We start from the raw sequence: 24,955 nt of genomic DNA, 5'->3' as shown, positions 1-24,955 counted from the left end.
ACTGAGAATCTTATAAACCCAGAACCAATCAAGGAACAAGGAGTGTATATATAAAATTAATAAAGTTTATTTGCAAAAAGTACCGTATATACTCGAGTATAAGCCGACCCCCCTAATTTTGCCACAAAAAACTGCGAAAACTTAATGACTCGAGTATAAGCCTAGGGTGGAAAATGCAGCAGCCACCGGTAAATTTCAAAAATAAAAATAGGTACCAATAAAAGTAACATTAATTGAGATATCAGTAGGTTAAGTGTTTTTGAATATCCATATTGAATCAGGAGCCCCATATAATGCTCCAAACAGTTCATGATGGGCCCCATAAGATGCTCCATATTAAAATATGCCCCATATAATGCTGCACAAAGGTTTAATAATGGCCCCATAAGATGCTCCATAGACACATTTGCCCCATACAGTACTGCATAAAGGTTAAAAAGGGCCCCATATAATGCTGCACAAATGTTGATTATGGCCCCATAAGATGCTCCATAGAGATATTTGCCCCATAAAGTGCTGCACAAACATTGAATATGGCCCCATAAGATGCTCCATAGAGATATTTGCCCCATATAGTGCTGCACAAACGTTGGTTATGGCCCCATAAGATGCTCTATAAAGATATTTGTCCCATATAGTGCTGCACAAAGGTTGAATATGGCCCCATAAGATGCTCCATAGAGATTTGTCCCATATGCTGTTGCTGCAGGCACTTGTAATACTCACCGGTCCTCGTTCCGGCGCCGCTGTGTCTTCCGCGTCCTCTGCACTAACGTTCAGGCAGAGGGCGCGGACTAACGACGTCATCGCGCCCTCTGACCTGAGCGTCACTGCAGAGGACGCGGAAGATGGAGCGGCGCCCGGAACGAGGACAGGTGAATATCGCGCAGCGCCCCCCCCCCATTATACTCACCTGCTTCTAGCGAGGTCCCTGCATCTCCGGTCTCTGGGCGCTGACAGCTTCTTCCAGCGTTGAGCGGTCACCGTTACCGCTCATTTCAGTAATGAATATGCGGCTCCACCTCTATGGCAGTGGAGTCGGGTCCATATTCATTACTGTAATGAGCGGTACCATGTGACCGCTCAACGCTGGAAGAAGCAGTCAGCGACCGAGATACAGGGACCTCGCCAGGAGCAGGTGAGTATGTCACAGCCGCTGCTGCCCCTCCCCTGCCGACCCCCCTGGGACAATGACTCGAGTATAAGCCGAGAGGGGCACTTTCAGCGTAAAAAAATGGGCAGAAGATCTCGGCTTATACTCGAGTATATACGGTACATAAAATTATACAAGTATATATTGGATGCCTCAAGCCAAACTAGAAGACCGGCAAATGATGACGCACCAAACTTCTATAGCATTCAATTAAGAAAAATTTGTATTTTTGGTCTTCTAGTTTGGCTTGAGGCATCCAATATATACTTGTATAATTTTATGTACTTTTTGCAAATAAACTTTATTGATTTTATATATACACTCCTTGTTCCTTGATTGGTTCTGGGTTTATGTGATATATACGGAGTGTGACCTATGGATGTTTGGGTTGTTTTTTAGGACTAATATGTATATACTGAGACTCTGTAGTATGCAACGGGACCGCAGTTCTACATCACTGATTTATCTCACTGCCATTAGATAGGAGCAACAGCAGTGTGATAAGACTTTGCTCTATCTGCAAAGCCAGAGGTGGGAAAAGTACTTTGCATTAGGGCAGCCATATTAGAGGGAGGAAGGAATCAAGAGTGAAAACAAATGCAATCATACACAAAACCTCTACACTTTTTTTTTTCAAATAGCCCAAGCTGCACTATAGAAAATGCTTCTTTAAGACCTACTATTTCTGCATATAAAGTAAAAATCCACTTTTCAATAGCATTTCACATCTGAATTAGAAGTAACCATTTGAGTAACTCTTGAAAACACATCTCTTTACTATGAGGTTTGTTTTTTTTTTTTTACTTGCCCAACATGTCTTCACCCCTTTCAACCATGTGCATCTCTCGCCAGATGTGAGGTACGAGTGGTCTGAGGAGCTGAGCCTGCACCAAACTTGGCAGATGCTGGGTGTTTTACAGCCAGCATCTACCTGTAATGACAGCGAGCGGACCTAAGCCAAGCTGCATTTGCTGCGGTTACTTTATTAAATGCCGCTGTCAATTAAGGTGTACAGTCACAGAGACTCATCATTCCATGTGCCCATCATCCCACTCAGCAATGCGATCTCAGGGTACCAGAGGGTTGCAATGGCAACCAGGGTCTTGTTGAAGGCCCACATGGCTGCCATATTGCCAGTACTGTGAAGCTCAGCCATGGCCTGGACTTCTTTGAAGACAATACTTTTAGCTATATACTGCAGCATACCAAACAAACGATCAGCGGAAGATCACAGGCTCAAAAGTTTTATACAGCATTAAAAAATGCATAAAAATTCAAAACACCCTCCTTTTTTCACCATTAATAATAGACTTTAAAAAAAATAAAAATGACAGCATTCTGTATCTCTGTGGTCCTAAGTCTGTGCTATCAAAATTATTTAAACTGTACAATAGATGTTGCGAAGCATTTAGAAATTCCAGAATTGCCATTCTTTTGCCATCGTACCTCCCCTAAAAATGCAATATAGAGCCAATCGAAGCTCCCCAGAATTGTTTAAAAAATGTCAGCTTGCTAAAGAGAGAGCTCCATTGACTGAAAGTAAAAAAAAAAGTTATGGGTCCTAGAATATGGCAACACTGGTAAAGGTTTTTTTGTTTATTTTTTTATTACAAATGTTTTTTTTTTTCACTGCTAAAATAAAGTTTAGTATCACAATAATCTTGCTGACCTACACAATCAGGTTGTCAGATCATATCAACTGCATAATGAATTCAGTAACAATGGCAGTATTATTTGCCCCTACACTGAACTTGGGAGTATGTTCCTGTTTTCCAGGGTATAGTATAATAAAAATAATAATAATAATCTTTATTTTTATATAGCGCTAACATATTCCGCAGCGCTTTACAGTTTGCACACATTATCGTCGCTGTCCCCGTTGGGGCTCACAATCTAAATTTCCTATCAGTATGTCTTTGGAATGTGGGAGGAAACCAGAGTACCCGGAGGAAACCCACGCAAACACGGGGAGAACATACAAACTCTTTGCAAATGTTGTCCTTAGTGGGGCTTGAATCCAGGACTCCAGCGCTGCAAGGCTGCTGTGCTATCCACTGCGCCACCGTAATAAATAATAAAACTAATTGTTTCACTGAAAACTACAACTCAACCTAAAAAATATTCAAGTCCTCCTCTGGCTATTTTTTAAAAAGAAAATAAAGTCAATGAAAAATGAAAGGTAAAAAAAAAAAAAATCAACATTGGCCATGGCAGAGAGAGGTTGAAGGTCACCTTTCAGCTGCCATGGCCCCCCATAACCTGCCACCTTGTATTTAGTGCATCCTATTTCTACATTTTAAGCAGCCCCTTTTTGTGACTTACTAATAGGATTGATCAAATTTAAAACAGCAGTCATGCTATACAAATTATGGGGTATCTAGTTGGAGGGAGGGGAGAGTGGATGACATTGATTTCTCACTGCACATGCCCAATGAGTCAGAACGTCATGAGTATTGCAAAGAGGCCAAAGAGGCGACTTTGACCTAGCTCTTGCAAATCTTGACGGTCATGCCCATGGGGGTGTGCTTACAGGATAGGAGGGAGGATTTGCCCAAGAATATCGACACCCCTCACCCCTGACTAGTCATCCTATAAATTGCGTAGTGCAACCATGGGTTTAAATAGAAAATCTGGTGCAATAAAGGCAGGTGGCAGTTTAGGGGGGCTAGGCCACCTGGCAGGTTCCCTCTAAACAGCTTTATTGTAACTGAATTATTTTTCTGCTCCACAGTTAATTGCACTTAAAAGAAAGATTTTTCCCCGAAGAAGAATGCAGATTGAAATCAGCCCAGGAAGAAGTAAAGTGTAAGACAGGAATTGCTGCTTCTACGACTACCTCATTACAAAGTATTTGACTGTCAGAATCTCAGCAAGACAGAAGATGAAAAAAATGTTCTATGGCACAAAATGAGAGGGGCTGAGAGTTCTGGCTGTGATTAGGTGGTTTCACTTAATGGGTATTATCTCATGGAGGGAACATCCTGCACAGGCATTCTGCAAGGGGCACGGATGATGGGAATGTAGCATGTCCTAGCCACTGGAATATAATATGTGAGAATCTGCTAGCAGTCACAGCTATGCTTTGAACTTCTCAGTTTTAAAACCAAAGGATTTTGAAACGACAACAACACTTTTATGGTTGGTGCTGTAAAAGTGGCAGTCCAGTCATGGCATTTTGGCAGACATTTTGATAACTTAAAGAAAACGAACTACTTACACTCCAGTTTGTACTGCTCTGCTTCTCTTCCACAAAAACGGCATCCGTATTAAAGTTGTGACCAATGTCCAATTGTGTGACATAGGAATGTATTTGTTTTGCCTATGTAAATACAAGTCAAGTGCCTGTGTACAGATAATAATCTTTTGTCATCTTTGTGACTTAACTGTAATGTATTATAATGAAGAATTCGAGACCTTGATTTGCACTCCAATGTAATGGTTTTGCTCCACACAAACTGAGCTTTTATTGTACAGAAGGCACGCTGCAGTTTTGTGCATGTATGGATGTTAAAACCATTCTTTCTCCACATCTCTATTTGTGACTCTTTGCAATATGATAGTGGGAGACATTTACTTTAATTAAAATAACCTATCTGTAAGGGGATAATAAAGTTATACTGTTAGCATATACATTTAATTGGCTGTCAACATGTAAATAATTTTGGAAATCAGTGTTTTTAATTATTGTGAAATAAAATGTCAAAAAATTCTACTTTTTTCGTACTGTTTAACATTGTAAAGGTACCTTCACATGAAGCGACGCTGCAGCGATAGCGACAACGATGCCGATCGCTGCAGCGTCGCTGTTTGGTCGCTGGAGAGCTGTCACACAGACCGCTCTCCAGCGACCAACGATGCCGAGGTCCCCGGGTAACCAGGGTAAACATCGGGTTGCTAAGCGCAGGGCCGCGCTTAGTAACCCGATGTTTACCCTGGTTACCAGTGTAAAAGTAAAAATAACAAACAGTACACGCTCACCTGCGCGTCTCCCGGCGTCCGCTTCCTGTACTGTGTGAGCGCCGGCCCTAACAGAGCGGTGACGTCACCGCTGTGCTTTTACTTTCACTTTAGGGCCGGCACTCAGTCAGAGCAGGAAGCGGACGGCAGGGGACGCGCAGGTGAGTATGTACTGTTTGTTTTTTTTACTTTTACGCTGGTAACCAGGGTAAACATCGGGTTACTAAGCGCGGCCCTGCGCTTAGCAACCCGATGTTTACCCTGGTTACCCGGGGACCTCGGCATCGTTGGTCGCTGGAGAGCGGTCTGTGTGACAGCTCTCCAGCGACCAAACAGCGACGGCCCTGCGCTTAGTAACCCGATATTTACCCTGGTTACCAGCGTAAAACATCGCTGGTATCATTGCTTTTGGTGTCAAACCTGACGATACACGCCGGTCTGACGACCAAATAAAGTTCTGAACTTTATTCAACGACCAGCGATATCACAGCAGGATCCAGATCGCTGCTGCGTGTCAAACTAAACGATATCGCTAGCCAGGACGCTGCAACGTCACGGATCGTTGTCGTTCTCGTTGTAAAGTTGTTTCGTGTGAAGGTACCTTAAGAAAAATAATTGAAACTGCTAGATCTAATGTCTGTGTTACAGCTGCAACATTGGTTTCTGTTGTTAATTTACAAAAGAAAACACTGATAGGCTGCTGATCATTAATGGGGTTGTCTGATACCTCTTATCCCCTTTATAAATATCTATTGTTCAGCTCTAACATATTGTTCTATGCTTTGTTAAAAAATTCCCTACAAAGCTAATCCCATATACAGTGCCTTGCGAAAGTATTCGGCTCCCTGGATCTTTTCAACCTTTTCCCACATATCATGCTTCAGACATAAAGATACCAAATGTAAATTGTTGGTGAAAAATCAACAAGTGGAACACAATTGGGAAAATGAACGAAATTTATTGGTTATTTTAAATTTATGTGGAAAATCAAAAACTGAAAAGTGGGGCGTGCAATATTATTCAGCCCCTTTAAATTAATACTTTGTTGCACCACCTTTTGCTGCGATTACAGCTGCAAGTCGCTTGGGGTATGTCAAACAGCTCGAGCTCAGTGAGGTTTGATGGAGATCGTTTGTGAACAACAGTTTTCAGCTCTTTCCACAGATTCTCGATTGGATTGAGGTCTGGACTATGACTTGGCCATTCTAACACCTGGATACGTTTATTTGTGAACCATTCCATTGTAGATTTTGCTTTAAGTTTGGGATCATTGTCTTGTTGGAAGACAAATCTCAGTCCCAGTCTCTGGTCTTTTGCAGACTCCAACAGGTTTTCTTCAAGAATGGTCCTGTATTTGGCTCCATCCATCTTCCCATCAATTTTAACCATCTTCCCTGTCCCTGCTGAAGAAAAGCAGTCCCAAACCATGATGCTGCCACCATGTTTGACAGTGGGAATGGTGTGTTCAGGGTGATGAGCTGTGTTGCCTTTACGCCAAATATATCGTTTGGCATTGTTACCAAAAAGTTCGATTTTGGTTTTATCTGACCAGAGCACCTTCTTCCACATGTGTGGTGTGTCTCCCAGTTGGCTTGTTGCAAACTTTAAACACTTTTTATGGATATCTATATATATAATTGTCTAAGGGTTTTTCTGTCTGTCTGTCTGTCTGTCCTTGAAATCCCGCGTCTCTGATTGGTCAAGGCCGCCAGGCCTCGACCAATCAGCGACGGGCACAGCATGGCGACGATGATGTCATAATGGAAATCCCGCGTCTCTGACCAATCAGCGACGGGCACAGTATCGACGTAGATGTCATAATGGTTGCCATGGCGACGATGATGTCATAAAGGTTGCCTCGACCAATCAGCGACGGGCACAGTCTGCCGCGAATTCTGGAATCATCATTGTCCATATACTACAGTGACATGCATATTCTAGAATACCCGATGCGTTAGAATCGGGCCACAGTCTAGTCTTTGATAAATGGCTTTCTTCTTGCCACTCTTCCGTAAAGGCCAGATTTGTGCAGTGTACGACTGATTGTTGTCCTATGGACAGACTGTCCCACCTCACTTGTAGATCTCTGCAGTTCATCCAGAGTGATCATGGGTCTCTTGGCTGCATCTCTGATCAGTCTTCTCCTTGTTTGAGATGAAAGTTTAGAGAAACGGCCGGGTCTTGGTAGATTTGCAGTGGTATGATACTCCTATTTCAATATGATCGCTTGCACAGTGCTCCTTGGGATGTTTAAAGTTTTGGAAATCATTTTGTATCCAAATTCGGCTTTAAACTTCTCCACAACAGTATCACAGACCTGCCTGTTGTGTTCCTTGGTCTTCATGATTAGTGATGAGCGAGTATACCCGTTACTCGAGATTTCCCGAGCATGCTCGGGTTTTCTCCGAGTATTTTATAGTGCTCAGAGATTTCGTTTTCATCGCCGCAGCTGAATGATTTACATCTGTTAGCCAGCTTGACTACATGTGGGGATTCCCTAGCAACCAGGCAACCACCACATGTACTTATGCTGGCTAGCAGCTGTAAATCATGCAGCTGCGTCAACAAAAACTAAATCTCCGAGCACTTACAAATACTCGGAGACCCCCCCCGAGCATGCTCGGGAAATCTCGAGCAACGAGTATACTCCCTCATCACTATTCATGATGCTCTCTGTGTTTCAAACAGAACCCTGAGACTATCACAGAGCAGGTGCATTTATACGTAGACTTGATTACACACTGGTGGATTATATTATCATCATTATGTATTTAGGACATCATTGGATCATTCAGAGATTCACAATGAACTTCTGGAGTGAGTTTGATGCACTGAAAGTAAAGGGGCCGAATAATATTGCACGCCACGCGTTTCAGTGTTTGAATTTCCACAAAAATTTAAAATAACCAATAAATTTCGTTCAACTTCACAATTGTGTTCCACTTGCTGTTGATTCTTCACCAAAAATGTACATTTTGTATCTTTATGTTTGAAGCATGATATGTGGGAAAAGGTTTAAAAATTCCAGGGGGCCGAATACTTTCACAAGGCATTGTATGTGCTTTTTTGCTTTTCTTCTTGTGACATTTAGTTTGATGGGATTCTCAAACGAAATGTCACAGGAGGATAGCCCAGCCAGCTTTTAACACCTCCCTGAACAGGACGCCATCAGAGGGTGGCATGACCGTCATTTACTACAGCTTCCGTTACTGCCGACCCCTGATTACATCCTGTCTCGAGGGGGGTGATGGAGAAGTGACCTGTTTGCAGCTTCTATCCCCACTGCCTGCTTCTCCTGTGGCTGGCACCTTACGAATCGTCATTAGGGGTGACTTTACTGTCACTCACCCTGCTTCTATCACCGCACCCTGATGACTATTCATTTCAGGGGGCGGTGATAGAATCTCTGTAGCTGCATTGACACTGACACTGCTTCTATCACTGCCCCCAGACTATTTGTTTCAGGGAAGGAGGCAGCAGTATCAGAAGCAGTGACTGTGGCAGCGGGGACAGAAGAAGTGTGGCGGCGGCCACTAAAGAGGTGGACGGCAGTGGGGATAATCGCTCTGGTCACTTTCCCATTATACTCCAAAAATGAACATCATCAGGGACAGTGGTAACAGAAGGTGTGGTAAGTGACAGCGCCAACCCCTGATGACATCCTGTTTCAGGGGGAGTGATAGAAGCAGCAGAGAAGTGAGTGTAGGACCATCCACCTGTGACATATTTTTGAGATTCCTCTCAAACGAAATATCACAGGAAGTAAAGGGGGGGGGGGGGAAGCAGCTACAGGGAGAAAGGTAGGAAATTTTGCAATAAAGCAAATTACAAAAGTGGTATATTGAAATGTATAAAATGCATTATAGTTATTGTACCACCCCTTTAAGACTACTCTATTCTCTGATTAGTTTATTCAGTGATATCTTACTGTACTGGTAGAATAATTAAAATAAAATTCTCCCAACTGCTTCATAGGCATTAATGCTTAGCCGATCATATGTTCATCTGGCAGCAGCTTATCTCCGAATATAGCAAAATAGGTGGGTGTTTGAACTGAATCTACCCAATTCTTAGAACCCTCCGTTGTTAGGGAACATGTCTGTGGCAAACACATCTCAGTATGACACACTTTTCTTACTGTCAAAAATGCTGCAACTTTGTTAACCACCATAGAAATGTTTTGCATTTCTCTTCCTTGGAAACTTCTTAAAAAATTATTTTGTGTTACTTCCATTAGATTGCTAAAAACTAACAAATATATGAACAATAAAAGTATACAGCAAACATAACATTTATAGCTGACCTGAAATATTAAATAAGTTATCTCCCACATCTTTACTTGAACCTACATCTAGGGTATCACTCGCATTCAGTCAGTAACAACCTGGAGCACAGCCATGGTTCTTCTGACAGAACTTTATCTTGTAAGCTTAACTCATTCTTATTAATAGATACGTTTGAAAAATGATCAAATAACACCAGTGGTCTGGCTACTTGTGACTGTCCAAAGCAAAACCACTGCTGTGTCCCACAAGCTGATCTCAACTGCTATGTGACTGGTAAAAATGTCAAACCCCTTATTTTCAAATGCATAAACTCCTATCCTATGGCTAATAAAAAAAAGTGTACTTTCCTAATTAAATGATTTCTTATATTAACAATGGTGTCTGTATGAGATGTGTGCGTTACATAGTTTAAGCACATTCAATACTTGAAATAAATAGTTTTTCATTTTCAGTTCAAAGTTCCAGGAAGTGGTAAGTTATCAATATGGCCTGTTTTCCCTGTACACTCTGCAAATTGATACCCCTCTGTCAGTGATTTTATTCTGCTGTGCAGGCAGCACAACCCTAGGGCCGAATTCAGACATCTGTGTATCACAGTCTTAGTACAGACAGGCTCTCCGGTTTCCAGACCCAAGCTTGATAGGCTCATAGGCATACAGTTGTCAAGTTTGAGTCAGGAAACCACTGGTCAGTCTGTGCCTCGTGCGCTGTTCCGTAATACACAGTTGTCTGAATGAGCCCTATGAGTGACCCTGCTTGTGTCACTCAAAACTGCTGTTCATAGAGCCGAGCAGTAGACCAGACAAAATGGTTAATCTCACGGTCCTTAATTATATACAGTACGGACCAAAAGTTTGGACACACCTTCTCATTTAAAGATTTTTCCGTATTTTCATGACTATGAAAATTGTACATTCACACTGAAGGCATCAAAACTATGAATTAACACATGTGGAATTATATACTTAACAAAAAAGTGTGAAACAACTGAAATTATGTCTTATATTCTAGGTTCTTCAAAGTAGCCACCTTTTGCTTTGATGACTGCTTTGCACACTCTTGGCATTCTCTTGATGAGCTTCAAGAGGTAGTCACTGGGACTGGTCTTCCAACAATCTTGAAGGAGTTCCCGGAGATGCTTAGCACTTGTTGGCCCTTTTGCCTTCACTCTGCGGTCCAGCTCACCCCAAACTATCTCTTGGGTTCAGGTCTGGTGACTGTGGAGACCAGGTCATCTGGCGAAGCACCCCATCACTCTCCTTGGTCAAATAGCCCTTACACAGCCCGGAGGTGTGTTTGGGGTCATTGTCCTGTTGAAAAATAAATGATGGTCCAACTAAATGCAAACCGGATGGAATAGCATGCTGCTGCAAGATGCTGTGGTAGCCATGCTGGTTCAGTATGCCTTCAATTTTGAATAAATCCCCAACAGTGTCACCAGCAAAGCACCCCCACACCATCACACCTCCTCCTCCATGCTTCACGGTGGGAACCAGGCATGTAGGGTCCATCCGTTCACCTTTTCTGCGTCGCACAAAGACACGGTGGTTGGAACCAAAGATCTCAAATTTGGACTCATCAGACCAAAGCACAGATTTCCACTGGTCTAATGTCCATTCCTTGTGTTCTTTAGCCCAAACAAGTCTCTTCTGCTTGTTGTCTGTCCTTAGCAGTGGTTTCCTAGCAGCTATTTTACCATGAAGGCCTGATGCACAAAGTCTCCTCTTAACAGTTGTTGTAGAGATGTGTCTGCTGCTAGAACTCTGTGTGGCATTGACCTGGTCTCTAATCTGAGCTGCCTGTTAACCTGCGATTTCTGAGGCTGGTGACTTGGATAAACTTATCCTCAGAAGCAGAGGTGACTCTTGGTCTTCATTTCCTGGGGCGGTCCTCATGTGAGCCAGTTTCTTTGTAGCGCTTGATGGTTTTTGCCACTGCACTTGGGGACATTTTCAAAGTTTTCCCAATTTTTCGGACTGACGGACCTTCATTTCTTTAAGTAATGATGGCCACTCGTTTTTCTTTACTTAGCTGCTTTTTTCTTGCCATAATACAAATTCTAACAGTAATTCTAACAGTTTATTCAGTAGGACTGTCAGCTGTGTATCCACCAGACTTCTGCACAACACAACTGATGGTCCCAACACCATTTATAAGGCAAGAAATCCCACTTATTAGTGAAAACCATTCCCGGTGACTACCTCTTGAAGCTCATCAATAGAATTCCAAGAGTGTGCAAAGCAGTCTTCAAAGCAAAAGGTGGCTACTTTGAAGAACCTAGAATATAAGACATAATTTCAGTTGTTTCACACTTTTTTGTTAAGTATATAATTCCACATGTGTTAATTCATAGTTTTGATGCCTTCAGTGTGAATGTAAAATTTTCATAGTCATGAAAATACAGAAAAATCTTTAAATGAGGTGTGTCCAAACTTCTGGTCTGTGATATATATACACTCACTGGCCACTTTATTAGGTACACCTGTCCAACTTCTTGTTAACACTTAATTTCTAATCAGCCAATCACATGGCGGCAACTCAGTGCATTTAGGCATGTAGACATGGTCAAGACAATCTCCTGCAGTTCAAACCGAGCATCAGTATGGGGAAGAAAGGTGATTTGAGTGCCTTTGAACGTGGCATGGTTGTTGGTGCCAGAAGGGCTGGTCTGAGTATTTCAGAAACTGCTGATCTACTGGGATTTTCACGCACAACCATCTCTAGGGTTTACAGAGAATGGTCCGAAAAAGAAAAAAAATCCAGTGAGCGGCAGTTCTGTGGGCGGAAATGCCTTGTTGATGCCAGAGGTCAGAGGAGAATGGGCAGACTGGTTTGAGCTGATAGAAAGGCAACAGTGACTCAAATCGCCACCCGTTACAACCAAGGTAGGCCTAAGAGCATCTCTGAACGCACAGTGCGTCGAACTTTGAGGCAGATGGGCTACAGCAGCAGAAGACCACACCGGGTACCACTCCTTTCAGCTAAGAACAGGAAACTGAGGCTACAATTTGTACAAGCTCATCGAAATTGGACAGTAGAAGATTGGAAAAACGTTGCTTGGTCTGATGAGTCTCGATTTCTGCTGCGACATTCGGATGGTAGGGTCAGAATTTGGCGAAAACAATATGAAAGCATGGATCCATCCTGCCTTGTATGGAGCATCTTTGGGATGTGCAGCCGACAAATCTGCGGCAACTGTGTGATGCCATCATGTCAATATGGACCAAAATCTCTGAGGAATGCTTCTAGCACCTTGTTGAATCTATGCCACGAAGAATTGAGGCAGTTCTGAAGGCAAAAGGGGGTCCAACCCGTTACTAGCATGGTGTACCTAATAAAGTGGCCGGTGAGTGTATATATATATATATGTATGTATATATATATATATATGTATGTATGTATGTATATATATGTATGTATGTATATGTATGTATGTATACGTATGTATGTATGTATATATATGTATGTATGTATGTATATATATGTATGTATGTATGTGTATATATATGTATGTATATCAATCAATCAATCAAAGAAGCTTTATTGGCAGGACCAAATAAACATCAGTTTTGCCAAAGCACAAGTACAATAGGGAATAGGGAGCAGGGACTGTGGGGATAATGGGTGAGGACTGCGGGGACGATGGATAGGGACTGTGGGAACGATGGATGGGGTGCAGGGTGGGGGTAAGGAAGTCCATGGCATATCATGGTTGTCTTTCTCGCAGTCTATGGCAAGCGCTCACATACTGGGCTGCTATCTCCACCGCGCTCTCTTCTTCCCCCAGCAGGATATATGTTTTCTCTTCCTCCTTCATGGAGCTGAAATCCGGGAAGAGATCGGAGAGTCTCCTGAAGTGAGTGTCCCTCACTGCTGAGTATTTGGGGCAGTGTAGCAGGAAGTGGGTCTCATCCTCCAGGGTCTCCAGGTCACAGTGTAGGCACAGTCTGTCTTCTCTGGGCTTGTAGCTCTGTCTGTGCCGGCCGACCTCGATGGCCAGATTGTGGGCGCTGAGTCTATACCGGCTCAGGATCTGGCAGTCTCTGGGATCTGAGAGTTTCTCCAGATATGGGGCCAGTCTGTAGTCTCTCTGTAGACTCTGGTACACGGTCAGTTTCTGTGAGCTGCTGATTTCGTTCCTCCAGACACTGACGTACCTCTCCTGCCCCTCTACCATCTTCCTGATTGTGGCTTTTGTCGAGTTGTTTTGGTTGACGGTTCGGGCAGGTTGGGTTTGGGTGAGCTGTTCCGGGGGTCCTGGTTTGTGGGGACCACCTATATGTAGCATGGCTTTATGGTGATGGGAGCTTGGGTTGCTACTCTGTAGGTGAGCCTGAAAGAACAGCACCCTCTTCAGGACAGCTAGGTGCAGTGGGAAATATGTATGTATTGAGAAAAGCAGCTGAAACGTTGCCTGAATATGTGGGTAAATTAAACCCTGCACGTTTTATATTGGACTAATGGAGTGCTGCCTCTTTCTTTGAAACTTTATTGACTTGGATAATCGGAGGACTGGTTGTCTGGGGGCTTTGCACCCAAAGATAAGTATTTTCCTTGGAGGGGGTAATCCAACAGCAGAAATTATATTTACATGTATGCACATAAATCCAAATTAGTTGCCATGCCTACTGGAGGGTCTGCTGAAGACCTTCGTGCTTGTCATGGTGATTCATATGTGAAAGCCAGCCTGTAGCTGGCGTCCATAGATCGTGTTTTTCACTATACTATGTGTAGTACAAGCAATTCGATGATCACAGCTTCAAATATTTAGTACAGTAAAGTAAAAAAAAAGTTGTATTTTAAATAAACACAAAAGTTCAAATCGCCCCCATTAAAAGTAAAACAATAAAAAATAAATAAAAAAAACATATTTGATATTGCTGCATTCGTAAAAGTCCAGTAAAATTATAAAATCTAATCTGTAAATGGCATAATGGGAGAGAAAAAAAATGTCAGAATAAGGCCACGTGCACACGTTGAGTATTTGGTGAGTGTTTTTTTTTTACCTCAGTATTTGTAAGCCAAAAACTAGGAGTGTGTGATAAATACAGAAGTGACGTGTTTCTATTATGTTTTTTCTATTGGTGAAATTTCTCTTGCAGAGACCAGCGTCTCAAGGGAAATAGACATGCTGCGGTCTGGAGAGACATGCCACATGTCAGTCTCTGCAGGTGATCCGCAGGTGTCTCAGGACGCATAGTGTACATGGGATTTCTTGAAATCCTATCCATTATGCTGTAACAGCTGGATGCTGCGGGTTTGACACTGCATAAATACACACCAGTTCCTGATTGTGGGAGACTAGTGTCTCTGCAACAGAAATTGACATGCTGCACCGCGGGTGAGTATACGCAGCGTCAAATAGAAGCACAGTGGGCATGGGATTTCTATAAATCCCATTTACTGTGCTTCTAATGTAGAACACAGAGTTTTTGGCCTCCGCAACATTGCAATAAAATGCAAAACCTAGTATGTACCCCAAAATGGTATCAGTAAAAAACATAAGCTTAGGGTGCAAAAAAATAAAAGCACAAAAAACTCTCAAAGCACAATATCCTGAATATTGAAAGCATTACAGGTCTTGGAAAATCGCAACACAAGCAAAATCTTTTTTGTTTTTTCGTTTTGTTTTTTTTCCGTTCACTTAAAAATCAAAAAAGGTATGCGTGTTTGGTATCTGTGTAATCGTACCAACCTGTAGAATCATATTGTCAGGACAGTTTTGCCGTATAGTGAACACTGTAAATAAAAAAAAATACTGTATATTCTCGAGTATAAGCCGACCCCCCTAATTTTGCCACAAAAAACTGGGAAAACTTATTGACTCGAGTATAAGCCTAGGGGGGAAAATGCAGCAGCTACCGGTAAATGTCAAAAGTAATAATAGATACCAATAAAAGTAAAATTAATTGAGACATCAGTAGGTTAAGTGTCTTTGAATATCCATATTGAATCAGGAGCCCCATATAATGCTCCATACTGTTCATTATGGCCCCATAAGATGTTCCATATTAAAATATGACCCATATAATCCTGCATAAAGGTTAATAAAGGCCCCATAAGATGCTCCATAGACACATTTGCCCAATATAATGCTGCACAAATGCTGATTATGGCCCCATAAGATGCTCTATAAAGATATTTGCCCCTTATAGTGCTGCACAAACGTTATGGCCCTATAAGATGCTCCATACAGACACTTGCCCCATATGCCGTAGTGCCCTACAAACGTTAATTATGGCCCCATACAGACACTTGCCCCATATAGTGCTGCACAAACATTATGCCCCTATATAGTGCTGCAGAAACGTTATGGCCCCATATAGTGCTGCAGAAACGTTATGGCCCCATATAGTGCTGCAGAAATGTTATGGCCCCATATAGTGCTGCAGAAACATTATGGCCCCATATAGTGCTGCAGGAATGTTATGGCCCCATATAGTGCTGCACAAACATGCCCCTATATAGTGCTGCAGAAACGTTATGGCCCCATATAGTGCTGCAGAAACGTTATGGCCCCATATAGTGCTGCAGAAACGTTATGGCCCCATATAGTGCTGCAGGAATGTTATGGCCCCATATAGTGCTGCAGGAACGTTATGGCCCCCATATAGTGCTGCAGGAACGTTATGGCCCCCATATAGTGCTGCAGGAATGTTATGGCCCCATATAGTGCTGCAGGAATGTTATGGCCCCATATAGTGCTGCAGGAATGTTATGGCCCCATATAGTGCTGCAGGAATGTTATGGCCCCATATAGTGCTGCAGGAATGTTATGGCCCCATATAGTGCTGCAGGAATGTTATGGCCCCATATAGCGCTGCAGGAATGTTATGGCCCCATATAGTGCTGCAGGAATGTTATGGCCCCATATAGTGCTGCAGGAATGTTATGGCCCCATATAGTGCTGCAGGAATGTTATGGCCCCATATAGTGCTGCAGGAACGTTATGGCCCCATAGATGCTCCATACAGACACTTGCCCCATTTGCTGCGATAAAAAAAAAATCACATACTCACCTCTCCGTCGCTCAGGCCCCCGCACTTTCAATAGTCACCTGCTCCTCGTTCCGGCGCCGATCTGTCTCCAGCACTGACGTTCAGCAGAGGGCGTGCACTGACCACGTCACCGCGCCCTCTGACCTCAGCGTCAGTGCTGGAGACAGATCGGCGCCCGGAACGAGGAGCAGGTGACTATCGCGCAGCGCAGCGCTGCGCTCCCCTCCCCGTATACTCACCTGGTCCTGCCGCTGTGTAGATCCTGCTTCCCCGACGCCGCAGCGCTTCATCCTGTACTCAGCGGTCACATGGTACCGCTGATTACAGTAATGAATATGCGGCTCCACCCCTATGGGCGGTGGAGCCGAATATTCATTTACTGTAATGAGCGGGACCATGTGACCGCTGAGTACAGGAAGAAGCTGCTGCTGCCGGCGCCGGGGAAGCAGGGACCGCGCCTGGACTAGGTGAGTATTTTTAGACAGCCCCCGCTCCCCCTCCCCTGCCGACCCCCGGTATGACTCGAGTATAAGCCGAGAGGGGCAATTTCAGCCCAAAAAAGTGGGCTGAAAATCTCGGCTTATACTCGAGTATATACGGTAAATAAAAAAAATGTGAAATTGTATTTTTTTTTTTTGCAATTTCAACGCACTTGGATTTTTTTTTCCCACTTTCCAGTGCATCACATGATAAAACGAATGGTGTCATTCAAAAGTACAACTTGTCCAGCAAAAAAAACAAGCTCTTATTTGTAGTTGTGGATGGAAAAAAAAAGTTATGGATCTTGGAAGAAGGGGAGGAAAAATCGAAAACTGAAAACTGCCCAGACATGAAGGGTTTAGAATAAGCTCTGGAGGCAGATTTCAGAGAGAGAGTTAGGTTTTCATCATTCTATTAAATTAATTTACATATCAGGAAAAGTATGGATAACTCTGGACACAGCTGACACTAAGTGCCAGGAGCGCTCCCTGAATTTTAACCCCCGAAATGCTGCGATCGAATATGATCGCAGCATTCCAGGTGCCGGCAGAGGACTGACAGCTCCTCTGCCTTTAGATCGGTGACCCAGCGGGTGAAGCGGGATACCTATTGTTGCCATGGTGACCGGATGCCATCACCAGAGCTAGGAAACATGCTGATCATACGCAGTGCATGATCAGCAAGTCTGTCAGTGCAGAGCTGACAACTTCTATGATATGCAGATGCTGCATCTCCATGCTGTAGAAGCAATCATCCTGCAAAAAACGATTGACCCATAGTTGGACAAAGTGAAAAAAGTTAAAAAAAAAAAAAAGTAAAAACTTTTTAAATAATTGTGAAAATATTTTTTGAAAAAATCAAAACTACAAAAAAAAATCAAGACATTATATCTACAAATAAATATTTGAATGAAAAAAATATGTAAACAAAAAAAGTAAACACATTTGGTATCGCCGCATCCACCACAACCCAATCTATAAAGTTGTCCCTGTAGTTAACACCTTTAGTCAACACCATAAAAACAATGCTTTATCATCATACCACCGAACAAAAATCAAAATAAAATGTGATAAAAAAGGCGGCTATAAATAATCATGGTACCGCTTAAAAGGTCATTTTGTCCTGCAAAAAACAAGCCACCATACAGCTCCATCAGCGAAAAAATTAAAAAGTTATAGCTCTCACAATAAAGGGATGCAAAAATAATTTTTTTCTATAAAAGTTTTTGTGTAAAAGCGCCAAAAGATAATAAAACTATATAAATGAGGTATCGCTGTAATTATACTGACCCGAAGAATAAAACTGCCTTATCAATTTTACCACACATGGAGCGGTATAAGCCCCCCCTTCCAAAAAAAAAAAAAAAAATTCCTGAATTGCTGTTTTTTCTCCTCCCCCCCCATGACAGCACCACTGAGACATGGGATCCGCCCTACAGGAAACCAACAGATAAAAGGGCGGTACCTAGCCCTCGCATCAAATGGTTTCCTGTCCTTGACAGGGAAACTTCAGTTTGGCGTACCTGAAGATTGAAGATCAGGATGAACATGGTCCAGGCCTGGCCAGACCGGTATAGGCAGCGGGGAGGCCCCTGACGTGTCTGGTATGTCCTGAAGCTGCAACCGCTGGAACCAAGGGGTCTTGCAGGGTGAGCCGGGGAGAGCGCATGCCTCCCAAAAATCGTAATAGAAAGCGATCAAAAAAATGTCATGTGCCCGAAAATGGTACCAATAAAAAAAATCAACTCGTCCTGCAAAAATCAAGCCCTCACGTCACTCTGTGGGCCAAAGTATGGAAAAATTGTAGCTCTCAAAATATGGTGATACAAAAACAATTTTTTGCAATAAAAGCGTCTTTTAGTGTGTGACAGCAGCCAAACATAAAAACCCGATATAAATCTGGTATCACTGTAATCACACTGACCCAAAGAATAAAGTCGCCTAGTCACTTACACCTAAAGAAGAACAGTGTAAAAAAAAAAACAATTCTTCACCTACTGTTCATTTTTTAATTCTGTCTCCAAAAGATTGCAGTAAGGCTCGGCACACATTTATCCTGCGTTCTGCGTTGAGTGCTTACACAGGGATTTCCTTGTAAATCTCTGAAATACGTAATATGAACTGTGATGACCTCGTTGAGATCCCCGCGTGAGAAAAATTCACGGTGCTAGCGGGGATCTCACCGAGGTCACCGCAGTTCATCCCGGGGGAAACGGTGTCTCAGTGACATCACCGCTAGTCACTGAGGCTGCACTGCTGTTCATTCAGTGGTTCTCAGCCTGGACAGTCGCATCTTAGCACCGTCCAGGTTGAAAACGAATTATTCCCCAGACATGGATTACAGCGTGGGACAGAACGACATACAGGTATGGTTAATTGTTATTTTTTTATTTTCGGTTTATTACAGGAGAACGTGAGCTTCGGTGGAATTAGGTTGTAAATATGGTTTGAGATTATTAACCCCTTAATCCCATATGACGTACTATCCCGTCAAGGTGACCTGGGACTTAATTCCCAGTGACGGGATAGTACGTCATATGCGATCGGCCGTGCTCACGGGGGAAGCGCGGCCGATCGCGGCCGGGTGTCAGCTGACTATCGCAGCTGACATCCGGCACTATGTGCCAGGAGCGGTCACGGACCGCCCCCGGCACATTAACCCCCGGCACACTGCAATCAAACATGATCGCAGTGTACCGGCGGTACAGGGAAGCATCGCTTCCCTGAGACGATCAGTACAAGGCGATGTACTCACCTTGCACCGAGAGTCTCCTCCCTGCAGTCCCCGGATCCAAAATGGCCGCGAGGCTGCATCCGGGTACTGCAGGGAGTACTTCCGGGTCCACAGCAGGCGCTGGTAAGCCTGCAGCGCTGTCAGTCGGATCGCTAATCTGACAGAGTGCTGTGCAAACTGTCAGATCAGCGATCTGTGATGTTCCCCCCGGGACAAAGTAAAAAAATAAGAAATAAAAATTCCACATGTGTAAAAAAAATAATAAATAAAATTCCTAAATAAAGGAAAAAAAAAATATTATTCCCATAAATACATTTCTTTATCTAAATAAAAAAAAACAATAAAAGTACACATATTTAGTATCGCCGCGTCCGTAATGACCCAACATATAAAACTGTCCCACTAGTTAACCCCTTCAGTGAACACCGTAAGAAAAAAAAAACGAGCCAAAAAACGACGCTTTATTATCATACCGCTGAACAAAAAGTGGAATAACACGCGATCAAAAAGATGGATATAAATAACCATGGTACCTCTGAAAACGTCATCTTGTCCCGCAAAAAACAAGCTGCCATACAGCATCATCAGCAAAAAAATAAAAAAGTTATAGTCCTCAGAATAAAGCGATGCCAAAATAATTATTTTTTCTATAAAATAGCTTTTATCGTATAAAAGCACCAAAACATAAAAATGATATAAATGATATATCGGTCTAATCGTACTGACCCGACGAATAAAATTTTACCAAACGTGGAACGGTATAAACGCCTCCCCCAAAAGAAATTCATGAATAGCTGGTTTTTGGTCATTCTGCCTCACAAAAATCGGAATAAAAAGCGATCAAAAAATGTCATGTGCCCGAAAATGTTACCAATAAAAACGTTAACTCGTCCAGCAAAAAACAAGACCTCACATGACTCTGTGGACCAAAATATGGAAAAATTATAGGTCTCAAAATGTGGAGACGCAAAAACTTTTTTGCTATAAAAAGCGTCTTTTAGTGTGTGACAGCTGCCAATCATAAAAATCCGATATAAAAAACGCTATAAAAGTAAATCAAACCCCCCTTCATCACCCCCTTAGTTAGGGAAAAATAATAAAATTAAAAAAATATATTTATTTCCATTTTCCCATTAGGGTTAGGGTTAGGGTTGGAGCTAAAGTTAGGGTTAGGGTTGGAGCTAAAGTTAGGGTCAGGGTTGGGGCTAAAGTTAGGGTTAAGGTTGGGGCTAAAGTTAGGGTTAGGATTACATTTATGGTTGGGATTAGGGTTAGGGGTGTGTCAGGGTTAGGGGTGTGGTTAGGGTTACCGTTGGGATTAGGGTTAGGGGTGTGTTTGGATTAGGGTTTCAGGTAGAATTGGGGAGTTTCCACTGTTCAGGCACATCAGGGTCTCTCCAAACGCGACATAGCGTCCGATCTCAATTCCAGCCAATTCTGCGTTGAAAAAGTAAAACAGTGCTCCTTCCCTTCCGAGCTCTCCCGTGCACCCAAACAGGGGTTTATCCCAACATATGGGGTATCAGCGTACTTGGGACAAATTGGACAACTTTTGGGGTCCAAGTTCTCTTGTTATCCTTGGGAAAATAAAAATTTGGGGGGCTAAAAATCATTTTTGTGGGAAAAAAGATTTTTTATTTTCACGGCTCTGCGTTGTAAACTGTAGTGAAACACTTGGGGGTTCAAAGTTCTCACAACAGATCTAGATAAGTTCCTTGGGAGGTCTAGTTTCCAATATGGGGTCACTTCTTGGGGGCTTCTACTGTTTGGGTACATCAGGGGCTCTGCAAATGCAACGTGACGCCTGCAGACCAATCCATCTAAGTCTGCATGACAAATGGCGCTCCTTCCCTTCCGAGCTCTGCCATGCGCCCAAACAGTGGTTCCCCCCTACATATGGGGTATCAGCGTACTCAGGACAAATTGGACAACAACTTTTGGGGTCCATTTTCTCCTGTTACCCTTGGTAAAATAAGACAAATTGGAGCTGAAATAAATTTTGTGTGAAAAAAAATTAAATGTTCATTTTTATTTAAATATTCCAAAAATTCCTGTGAAACACCTGAAGGGTTAATAAACTTCTTGAATGTGGTTTTGAGCACCTTGAGGGGTGCAGTTTTTAGAATGGTGTCACACTTGGGTATTTTCTATCATATAGACCCCTCAAAATGACTTCAAATGAGATGTGGTCCCTAAAAAAAATGGTGTTGTAAAAATGAGAAATTGCTGGTCAACTTTTAACCCTTATAACTCCCTAACAAAAAAAAAATTTTGTGGTTCCAAAATTGTGCTAATGTAAAGTAGACATGTGAGAAATGTTACTTATTAAGTATTTTGTGTGACATATCTCTGTGATTTAAGGGCATAAAAATTCAAAGTTGGAAAATTGCGAAATTTTCAAAATTTTCGCCAAATTTCCATTTTTTTCACAAATAAACGCAAGTTATATCAAATAAATTTTACCGCTATCATGAAGTACAATATCTCACGAGAAAACAATGTCAGAATCGCCAAGATCCGTTGAAGCGTTCCAGAGTTATAACCTCATAAAGGGACAGTGGTCAGAATTGTAAAAATTGGCCCGGTCATTAACGTGCAAACCACCCTTGGGGCTTAAGGGGTTAAGAGTCTGTCATTCTTTCAGTTAAAGGACTTTATTCTTGATGTATGTGTTTTCTTACAATGTGACTATGGGGTTAGTAATGGGGCCGTCTTATTGACGCCTCTCCATTACTAACCTCGGGGCTTGATGTCACCTGACGGTGACATCAACCCCCCCACCTATTACCCCACTTCCACCGATACAGGGCAAGTGGGAACAGCCGGTCAAAGCGCCAGAATTGGCGCATCTAATAGATAAGCCTTTTCTGGGCAGCTGTGAGCTGCTATTTTTAGTCTGGGGGGCAAAATCTATGGCCACTTACCAGCCTGAGAATATCAGCCCCCAGCTGTCTATTTTAGCAAGGTTGGTTGTCAAAAATGGGAGGCCCCACACCAGTTTTTTTTTTACTTATTTACTTAAATAATTAAAAAATACGGCGCGGAGACCCCTCTATTCTTGATAGCTAGCCTTGCTGAAGCTAGGGTTGCAGCCCCCAGCTGTGAGTTTATTTATTTACAGTGCAGGAGCGGCTGACAAATACACCCGCAGCTCCTGCTCTCGCTGTTATTAGCGGCTGCAGATGTTAGATGATGGGAGTAGTTATCCCAACAGCTGACACCAGTGACGGGAGGTAAACTTTATACCTTCGATCACAGCTGAGCCCTCACGCTGTTTTTTGACAGCGTGGGAACTGTGGCCCTCTGATGGGCGGGGCTGATTTCACCACCGATCAGAAGCAGTGTCTGCCGCGCTGTCATGCTCATGACAGCACAACAAACACCTGGTGTTCGGGCAGCCGAACCCAAACAGCACGGATTCCTTGGTTAAGTCCGTGTTCGGTGTCCATGCCCGAACAGTAGATGTTCGGTATGGACACCGAACTTTACTGGTCGAGTTCACCCATCTCTATTTAGGATGCAAACAAAAACCCACAAATAACATGAGCTGAAATACTGGACTCTCTGAAAACTAGCTGTGTGGCTGTTTCAAGATGCACAATAAGGAGGCACTTGAAGAAAAAAGGACTGCATGGTCAAGTCGCCAGAAGAAAGCCATTACTGCGCAAATGCCACAAAGTATCTCGCCTACAATACACAAAACAGCACAGAGACAAGCCTCAGAACTTATAGAACAAGGTAATTTGGAGTGATGAGACCAAAATTGAACTTTTTGGCCACAATCATAAATTTTACATTTGGACAGAGGTCAACAAGGCCTATGATGAAAGAAACACCATTCCAACTGTAAAGCACGGAGGTGGATCGCTGATGTTTTGGGAATGTGTGAGCTGCAAAGGCACAGGAAACTTGGTCAAAGTTGAAGGAAAGATGAATGCAGCACGTTATCCGCAAATACTGGAGGCAACTTTGCAATCTTCAGCCCGGAATCTGCTAGGATGCAGGAGGGTGGTGTGGACCAGGCAGGAACCGATCCGTGGGAAGACCCCAACGCGCATTTCGCAACGCGAATGCTTGGCTTTTTCAAGGGGAGTTGAGGTGCCTTATTACCCCCATTTGTTCCTGTGGTGTGTGCATGTGTCCCCCACAGCGGTGATTCGGCAAGTACTATTGTGTGCTTTCCTAGTAGCATTATACATGTGGGAGGCTGTGGTGTGGGCTTCGGCAGAGACTCACTCTATTTTAACCATCCCTTTTTCTAATTGTATTTTATGTATTTATGCACCTTATGCTGGAGAATTAATAAAATATTAATAATTTTTCACTATTCCGTTGCTCTCCTGGTACTCCCTTTTTTTTAAATTAAAATCTGCAGGTAGAACGCCCTGTGTTTTACCTGCGGATTTTGTGCGGATTTCGCCTGCGTTTTTACACCTGTGGATTCCTATTGAGGAATAGGTGTAAAACGTTGCGGAATCCGCACAAAGAATTGACATGCTGCGTTTTAACGCAGAATTTTCCGTAGCATGTGCACAGCGGATTTGGTTTTCCATGGGTTAACATGCTACTGTAAAACGCATGGAAAACCGCTGCGAATCCACAGCGTCAAATCCAATAAATCTGCAATGTGTGCACATACCCTTACCATCTGAGAAAATAAAGAATCTCATCCACATCTACCACAAAAGAATTTATGCTGTCATTGATGTTAGAGGGAGCAATACACGGTATTAAGAAATGGGGTGTGTTTTGGGTTGTCATTATGATTTAAAAAGAGAAAACACAGTAGTTTGACAATAAATGGCTTCCACTAACCATGAGTGGAGAAAAAGTTTTGGTGTTATCATTCACATTCTGTGAAGAAAAGGCCAAGAAAGCAAAAATTCTGCCGTGGTATGTAAACTTTTGAGCACAACTGTAAATCCCATCCAATTTGCTAAAACTGTAAGATGCTGAATTTTTGAAGTCTTGAAAATATGCAGCCTCAAGAATGCACCAAAATCTCATCAAAGTATATATACTTTTGTGGTTTCCTGATGGAGTCATAGTACTCCGAAACGCGTTGAATAAAGCCACTTTTTCATCTGAATATCCATTTGGACTTCCATCTTTCAAGCAGCGCGGAGTTAATCTACCTTTTTCCTTTTTTTTTTAGGGTACCGTCACACAGTGGCATTTTCATCGCTACGACGGCACGATTCGTGACGTTCTAGCGATATAGTTACGATCTCGCAGTGTATGACACGCAGCAGCGATCAGGGACCCTGCTGAGAATCGTACGTCGTAGCAGATCGTTTGAAACTTTCTTTCGTCGCTGGATCTCCCGCTGTCATCGCTGGATCGTTGTG

General features: G+C 42.9%; 1 protein-coding gene across 3 annotated transcripts in view; it reads left to right on the top strand.

The window, feature by feature from the left end:
• The window catches only part of GNPTAB (N-acetylglucosamine-1-phosphate transferase subunits alpha and beta), a 128,450-nt gene extending 123,667 nt beyond the window's left edge, over window positions 1-4,783 (top strand). For 2 of the 3 annotated variants that reach the window (XM_077265615.1, XM_077265613.1), the window contains exon 21: window positions 3,885-4,783. In XM_077265615.1, the coding sequence (XP_077121730.1) occupies window positions 3,885-3,962 (78 nt within the window). In that variant the 3' untranslated portion in view covers window positions 3,963-4,783. The remainder of the gene's footprint in view (window positions 1-3,884) is intronic. The other variant, XM_077265614.1, reaches the window with a different exon arrangement.
• The last annotated feature ends 20,172 nt before the right edge of the window (window positions 4,784-24,955 follow it).

The sequence above is a fragment of the Ranitomeya variabilis genome, chromosome 5 (genome assembly GCF_051348905.1).
Source record: "Ranitomeya variabilis isolate aRanVar5 chromosome 5, aRanVar5.hap1, whole genome shotgun sequence".
Classification (NCBI taxonomy): domain Eukaryota; kingdom Metazoa; phylum Chordata; class Amphibia; order Anura; family Dendrobatidae; genus Ranitomeya; species Ranitomeya variabilis.
Note: the sequence above shows the minus strand (reverse complement) of the source record. Positions and strands in the feature narration are given on the sequence as shown.